The sequence below is a fragment of the Lingula anatina genome, chromosome 9 (assembly GCF_051362555.1).
Source record: "Lingula anatina isolate TDL-2025a chromosome 9, LinAna3.0, whole genome shotgun sequence".
In the NCBI taxonomy this organism is placed as follows: Eukaryota; Metazoa; Brachiopoda; class Lingulata; order Lingulida; family Lingulidae; genus Lingula; species Lingula anatina.
Genome location: NC_141775.1, coordinates 8,188,819 through 8,197,488, shown reverse-complemented (window position 1 = coordinate 8,197,488; position 8,670 = coordinate 8,188,819). Strand labels below are relative to the sequence as shown.

The 8,670-nt window shown below is 39.6% G+C and overlaps 1 protein-coding gene across 1 annotated transcript; it reads left to right on the top strand.

Annotated features, from left to right (window-relative positions):
* The first annotated feature begins 304 nt into the window (after window positions 1-304).
* LOC147759863 (uncharacterized) lies at window positions 305-2,097 on the top strand. The gene has a single exon (XM_086996255.1). The coding sequence runs from the start codon at window positions 927-929 to the stop codon at window positions 1,950-1,952; it is 1,026 nt and encodes a 341-aa protein (XP_086852381.1). The 5' UTR covers window positions 305-926; the 3' UTR covers window positions 1,953-2,097.
* The last annotated feature ends 6,573 nt before the right edge of the window (window positions 2,098-8,670 follow it).

Below are 8,670 nucleotides of genomic sequence, written 5' to 3'. Positions count from 1 at the left end.
GGAGGAGGGGGGGGGGGCCGGGAAAAAGTCCGTTCTGGGTAAAAACTCGATGAAGATTTCCATAAGATTTCATGGCAAAAGGTCGTCTTTTTCAGAAAAAGACACCCCCCCCCTCGCCATGCCCCTCCCCTTTAAATTAACTGGCTATGGCCCTGTATTTTATAATATTTATACACTGAAAATAAAACAAATTCAAAGCGCGTCTGTGAAAAAACAAGACTGCTTCCGTACCGTTAGCTTACGGCCAACCTGGTCGAAGGCCTTCATCAGACTGACGTGAGCTGATCTTGGCTGCTGATAAAGGACGAGCAACAGTGGTTCTAAATAGGACAGACTATGAACACAAGATACAACAATTGCTGAATGATGACAACACCTATGAGAAACTAAAGCGTGATCCAACTGCAGCTTATAAACGTAAGTTAACTAAGTGTTTACTACGGCTACAGAAAGAAGGGAAGCTATCTAGGTCTCAATATGCTCAACTATACCCTACTGCGGAAACACCACCTAAGCTGTACGGTCTTCCTAAGATTCATAAAGAGGGTACACCCTTAAGGCCTATAGTGTCAAGTATTGGATCTATCACCTACCAGACAGCAAAGTTCCTAGCCAAAATCTTAAACCCACTAGTAGGTAAATCATGCCATCATGTATTGAACTCGAAGGACTTTGTTGATAAAGTGAAGGATATCATTCTGGGACCACATGAAGCACTAGTTTCATATGATGTGAGTGCACTTTTTACTAGTGTACCGGTGGATGATGCTCTTAAAGTGATTAGTTCCAGACTTACGCTAGATCCCACCCTCAATGGACGTACTAATCTATCAGTAGAGGACATCACAGAGCTATTAGACATTGTATTGAACACCACATATTTTATCTATAAGGGTGAATTCCATAAACAGAAACATGGAGCAGCCATGGGCAGTCCAATCAGTCCGATCGTGGCTAATCTGTATATGGAGAACTTTGAGGAAGCCGCACTGGGATCCATGCCCAATCCTCCACGTCTTTGGTTGAGATATGTAGACGACACGTTCACCATCTGCCACAGAGACCACATAACTGCTATCACCGATTTTATCAACAGCCAAGACCGTAACATCAAGTTCACTAGAGAGCTAGAGGATAACAATTCTATTGCTTTCCTGGATTCATTGATCACACGTGAAAACGACGGCCACCTGAGTCTGAAAGTCTACAGGAAGGCCACTCATACCAACCAATACCTAAACTTCCAGTCGCACCACCCATTACATCAGAAACTGGGGGTAGTAAGAACTCTAAAACACAGGTGCAACACGATCGTGACTAATGAGGAAGACAAGACCTTGGAGAACAAGACACTAGATGAGGCTCTCTTGATGTGTGGTTACCCACCTTGGGCTCTAAAGACCAAACTTCGCCAGGATAAGACAGCAGTAACTAACTGTGAGCCAACAGATACAGTCGGAAAAAAACAGCTAGTGATCCTCCCTTATTGTAAAGGAATTTCAGAGAAAGTGTGCAGGATCTACAAGAAGCACAGTGTCAACACAGCTTTTAGACCTCAGTGCACATTGAAACAACACCTAGTGGCACCAAAGGACAAAACCCCCCAAGATCACCGTTGTGGGACAATATACAGGATCAATTGCCATGACTGTAATTCCTTTTACATTGGTGAGACAGGTAGACAGTTGAAGATCAGGGTGAGTGAACACAAGAAATCAGTGACTGTAGGCAATACCAGCTCTGCCATTTCTGAACATGTAATAGACACCGGCCACAGTATAGATTGGAATTCAACTAAGATTCTTGAATCTGAATCATCCGACATCCCGCGAAAAATACGAGAGGCTATCCACATCAGCCGACACCAGCCACCCATGAATAGGGACGGGGGGGTTGATCTACCTGACATTTATAAGAGGGTCCTGGCCGCTATACCATCTAGCGGTCAGTGAGTGTGAACAACTACTCACGTCAGTCTGATGAAGGCCTTCGACCAGGTTGGCCGTAAGCTAACGGTACGGAAAATTTTAGGCTTGTGTCTGAGAATTTTCATATTTATCCAACAACCAAGCTAATGAACCTTTTTGCTCAAGACTGCTTCAGTTATCATTATGATTTCTTGACCCTTTGCTGACAAACTTTTGCTTATTCAAAGTGATATTGGCAGGAAAATCTCCGATTTTCGGGATTTTAATCGCATGGGATTTGTTCAAAGTTATAAAATCGTTCCGTGTTTTTTCAGAAAATCAACATTATTTTCCTTATTCACGTAATCTCCTCCCATATTTCCGATGCATAGTTTAAAATGCTTTGCAATATGTTTTTAACAAAACTTACCGATAAACCAAGGTTACTGAACCTATTCACCCTTTCAAAATCGTTATACGTCCATGTTTCATCAGCCTTTATTAAACAGCCCTTAACCACACTATAGTTACCATATATTCTTTTTGTTTTTACTATATCCACTGTAAATTTCCAATGTGAGTATTTCTGTAGGGTAACTATTAGTTTTTTGTTAACCTTGAGGAGTTTTTGAAAAAAGTAGGGTACATTATCGTCAGCATACGCAAATAAGAAGAGATGTCTTCTACACAGTCACAAAATTTCGATAAACAAAGAGTTTCATAATCATTTACATATAAAGGCTAAAATAGAGTGAACATGGCCTCTCCTTGTACAAGATCTGTATATATTTGGAAGTATTTTGATAGTTGCCTTCATACTTAACACAAGATTTAACACCGCTATAAAGACGGCTTGTATCATTTCCCTTGCACACCGAGTTTAATTATTTTTCCCAAAGACCCGGCTTATCATTTTAAATCGAAAGCGGATTTGTAGTCTATAAGCGCACAATACTGCTTCTTATTAATCAATCGTTGTAGCAGAAAACATGATCAGTACTAAGTCCAGATTTAGATCCGAAATGAATATTAGTCGTGACGTTAATACAGTTGTTTTTAACCCAAGCCACTAGCCTATTTTTAAGCATCTTAAAGTGATAACAAGTCTTCGTGTGAGATCCACATTTCACAATAAACACATTGTAAACAACTCATAGAAATAAAATGAATTCTATTTTACCACCAAACGGCGGTTGTCGCAATTATTTTTGAAATTGTCTCTGTATATTAATCTACATTACATTCTAATTCATGTATTTCAAAATCCACCACTCATCATGTTTTGAAAATTATAATGAAGTGTGTCGATAATAAGTTCCGAATTACCATTTTCACTCTTGTTGTTTGAGAACTGCTTGTGGAAAACACGCGGGTTGTATGTACTAGTATATTCTAACACATCACCTTCAAAAGGACTTTATTTTCTTTTTAACTTTTTGAAAAGATTTAAAACTGGAATTTTTGTCTAAAGGACATAATGAAATTATGTAGGATGACTTTGTATTCTTTTCGCGCGTGATGTCTGTAGCACTGTTGTAAAGATTGTTCCAGGTCTGCTTTGATAATGATTCTGGCTGGATTCAAGTTGCGTTGCCAGGTTGTTTGTGGATGTTATACGCGGCAGTAATTATGATGACGTGGAGCATTCTGTCGGCACACGTCTTGATATCGTATTATTGAAGGAACATATCGAACGGGCTGGATTGACGACATTTGGACCTCTTTCTTTAGCCATACCAGTATTTAAAACGGTAAAAAAAAATACCACTACCAATATACAAAATGAGGAATTCGTCCAGCGGATACAACGCCACAGAAAACACTAGCTTGTGGAATCAGCCAGGATTTTTTGATGATACAAGATGGACACACATCACCGTGACACTATTTACAGCTATATTGGCAGTGTTTGGAGCGTTCGGTAACATTTGCGTTATTATGATCACAAGAAGTACTCCGTCTCTGAAAACATGGTGGAATTCATTCCACATTAACTTAGCACTCGTTGATCTGTTTATGTCTTTAATTGGGTGCCCGTTATTCGTTATGACACTTTGGTCATGGGATGAATCGACACTTTCTATCAATTGCTCTATAGGGCGTGTTTTAGCCCTAGGACCATTTATGAATATCGTTATTTTGGCCAGTATAAGTGTCCTGCGAGCAGCCAAGTTTCACAAGCCTACTCTGACTATCCCAAAGCATGTTTTCAAAATATGCCTGACTGCACATTGGATTCTAGGCATCATATTCTTTGCATTTGTTTCCGAATCTAACAGGGAATTTGTGTTCCCTTTGCAATGTCAGAAGGACGGAAAACAACCTAGCAGTGTTTTATTTAAAATTGCTTATACATTTGCAATGACCTGCGTTACAGTAACAATATTATCTTACTTGTCAGTCGTGAAAAAAATTTTAAAACAACGCCAGTTGGTAAAACCTTACTACACTGGACATACCGTACACACAGTGTCTGCAAATGTCGCCAACATGTTTATGGCGGATGGTGGCAACAACACAGACGAATCACTTTCTCCGACTTTTACTCCTATAGAGCGTGTCTCACGACAGCATCAACAAAGCCATTGTGTTCATACATGTATACCAAAATCTACAGGAAACGCGCCAACCGCAATAGAAGCCATTTCAGCCAGAGACGCCCAGGAACTACCAGGATCCGGAGCTCCATCTTGCTCCACCTCGCAGCGAACAGATGTACCGCAATTTTCCCAAAGAAAAATTAACACGAATGCTCAAGTTCGGTGGACAAGAGGCAACGTGAGCCCTGACACTATAGACATAATTGCACAGGAAACAACCGACGTAATGGAGGTGCAAACAGGTTCGGACATGCACTATGTAAAAATCATACAGAAAGACCAGCAAGTTATTTTGTCTAGTTTACTTTTACTGGTCATATTTCTAATTAGTATATTGCCTTTTCTCATTATTTTTATAATATTTAAATCACAATCGTCAAGTCTTGATATAAATCAGTATATTATCGGTGTAATTGCAAGTTCATTTAGATTTATAAATACATGCGCTAATCCTTACATATACACACTGAGGTCCTACGTGTTTAGGAAAAGGCTTAGTTCTTTAATTCACGATATTGCAAATTACTGCCGACGAAGAGACAGTTCCTCCGAAACTGCAGAAAACAATTTCATTTAATAAATTGGATAATAGCTCTTCGTATGAGATCTATATTTCACAATAAAAACATTGTAAACAACTCATAGAAATATAATATATATAATATAATAACGGCAGTTATAGCTATTATTCTGATTTCTGAACTTGTCATCGGACCACGTGACCTCCATAGATGGCTATACTCTGTTATAATCCCTTAAGAGATTATAACAAAACAAACAAACTTTTAAGAAAAAGAAAAAGAAACAGGGACTAACTTTGAATGTAGAAATGGATTCATTAACCATTGGTAAGTATGGAAAATTGTTGTTTACTCCAGGAAAATTCAATTTTTGGCCAAAACGAACAGATGTTATCCCTTTAAGTGCTTTACTTCCAGTCGATGAACTACAAAAAACTGAACATCAAGGGGAACAGATTGTTTTATTTTATCCCCATTTTCTGGTAATTGGAAAAGATTGTTTATGGCTTTGTGACATTATCTGATCATCAGACTGATATAGCCGACCCTCTGTCCCTCTGTCATTTTACGTGAAGTGTACACGAGATCAGATAACTTGTAAGATGCACATGTGCCTTGGAAAATGGAAAAGTGCACGCAATATATATATATGTACTATAAAAACAGTTTAAATATAGGCCTCATTCAGAACAAATTGGTCGGGAGTTAACAGATCCGCAGATCCAATATGGCCGACCTATTCGGAAGCTTGTTGCATAATTCCCTAGTAGAATAGATTCCCCGCAGGGATAACGCGGTAAGCTTTCAAGTGGTTCGGCCATATTTGATTAGCGAATCTGTTAGTCCGCGGATTAACTTTGGTAGTTAATGCGCCTATAGTGTAATTAAAGCGGCCTTATTAAATTAGCTGATGCGTCTACAAGTATGAACTGTGAATAAAAACACCAGGCGTATTAGTATAACTTATTAACACGTTTTTTCCATAAGTAGCGGTTGTTTATCTAAACTATCACCATTAATTCGTTGAAAGTCGTTAATTTGATTATTGCAGTCACAAATCCAAACGACAAAGTTTTTTATCATCATGTGTCCTAGAATGATTACGAGATACAAATAGTACGCCAGTACTTTGCTATTCGCAGTGTATTTACATGTGATACTGCATGCACGGCCGAGAGATAATTACCTCCGCCAAGTAGGTTATGTTTTTGGTTCCGTTAGTTTGTCTGTCTGTCTGTCTGTTAGCAACATTACATAAAAAGTTATGGACCGATTTTGATGAAATTTTCAGGAACTGTCAGAAGTGGGCCAAGGAACAGATGATTAGTTTTTCAGGGCCGTAGCCTCCGGGGGGGCAGGGGGGGCATCTGCCCCCCCCTGGGATTTAGAATTTCCACACTGGTAGGGGGACAACCCCTCCCCCCTCGGGGGCTTCGCCCCCTCGTGTCCGCTTACTGCCCCCACTGACATTTTGCTCAGGCTACGGCCCTGTTTTTGGTGGTGATCCGGATCATTAATCAATCAGTAATCAAAAATGAAAAAAAAAATAAATAAATAAATCATTATAGAATGAAAATTTAGGGGTGAAACGGCATTGGGTGGAGACTTTGCTGCCTTGGCGGAGGTCTGCGCTCTCGGAGTGCTTTTCATTATTATTTCCCTTTAACTAAACAAGTCACCATTTCCCAAATCAGACTTTTTAGATAAAAATTTCTTCTGAAGCGTACATTTTCTTCAATTTCATTGTGGCAGTGATTGCGCTTTCTTTCTTGTGGTGGGGTTTTCGAGTGTCTGCCCTTTTCAGTTGCCAAATCATGATAGCTTATTTAGAATTTTGCGATGCATATTTTCAATGGGCAAAAATCATCAAACTTTCGGATATATATTTTTATAATCTCAAAAATTATATTTCTTTATAGCATTTGTAGTGCTTTTACTGCAAGGAGTAGTAGTAAAGAGAAGTCTACATTTTAATTTAGTTGCCTCCACTTAATAGGAATGTTTTTAAACATTTAAAAATCTTAAAAATATGACTTAGAATATGCATTATCTGTAAAATTCACCCCCCGTCTCTGAAAAGATCGCCTAACTACCGTATTATTTTCTAGGGATTTTGTGGTGTTTAATTAGTAATATCCCGGTTGTCAATCTCTATTACCAGATAATAATGAGTAATGCAATGCGTCGCTTCCGATGACGATAAGAAGATTGCCTCCATATTTGTTACATGACCCAGAGGTACTGCCAAAAACAAGCGATTTAAACGTGTGTAATTAAGGTGTAGGCCTACCTTGCCTAGTAATTACTACGGAATTAGGCTATATATTAATAATTGTTTGTCTGAAACTCCTGTTCCGTAATCTTCCAACCAACGTCATAACTACCCTCTATCACGGCCTCGGGTTGCTTTTCACTTGATATTCACAAATATGTCTTTGGCTATTTCATGGCACATTTCTCCATTTCCTACGGTCGCGTTGGAGATAAATGTAGTTGTGCTTTAATTCGTTATCATTGTCTCTATTTTAATTCTTTTATAATGACAGTAAGATAAACTACAAACAATACAATTTCACCCCCAATTTCTCCCCTATGCAACTTGATTTGACCGGCATCATTGCCCCCCCCCCCCCCTTATCGATATTATATAATAAAACATCTTTAGGCGATGGCTCACCAGCTAGGAGCGAGACCTAAATTTCAGGAACTTCTTTTCAATAGGAAAAAATGCATTAGTATTGGTGTGGTATATGGAAAGATTTATGATTGACTGCAGGAAAAAAACACGTTGTTTTTATGCTTGGAGTTGGAAATCGTTTTAAAAGGAATTTCATGAAATCGCCATATAGGCCTATTCCTATATACTGTCACTTTACAAAATGATGTGATCAATTCTTTTACCCCATAGTTACTTTGTCATAAATTGATGGGGGGGGGGGGGGGGGGGGCAACTAACCCAGGAGTCCAACTAGCCCCGGTCTCCCCTATTCTAAAGTTGTTTTCTGTGTATTTTTAAGGTTAATTAATTAATCAAGGTGACAACCAAGCATGGGTCACCGGTGGTTTGAAGTCGGCACCCCCCCCCCCCCCCACCCTCTACCAGGCCCACTGATCAGTCGTTCACTAGACATAAACAACTTTGTCTCTGATCATGACTAATTCTTGACAATTTTTTTCTCAGCGAAAATTTTTGCTTGAAATTAACGCCATCACTCAGCTGGTCTCTAGCTTGGAGTAGCACCATTCCCCATGCGGCAGCTCGCTCCTTCATCACAAATGACCGGTGTAACGTGGCACAGAGTCCTCCATGATACAGAATCCGCTTCCCATTCATTTGTACAGGTAAGCCTCGCCCTAAATTTTGATCCACTTAGGTTAGGCTAACCCTAACCAGTGTACCTAACAGGCCCGTAGCCAGCAATTTCAAATGGGGGGTTCGTTTTCTGAATAAGTGGACCTTTTACCATAAAACCTTCATGTACCTAGATCTAATTTTATCCAGAGTGGACCTTTTCCCAGCAAAAAGGGCGATTCTTTCGAACCCTCCGAAACCCCCCCCCCCCCCCCCCCAAAAAAAAAAAGCCCTGACCTAAATGAAAGGCGGACTCCCTGTTACACGGCCCTCAGTTTCGTCACACCGGC

Excerpts from the sequence above, each read along its gene's own strand:
- LOC147759863 (XM_086996255.1), top strand. The coding sequence starts at position 927 with ATGGGCAGTCCAATCAGTCCGATCGTGGCTAATCTGTATATGGAGAAC.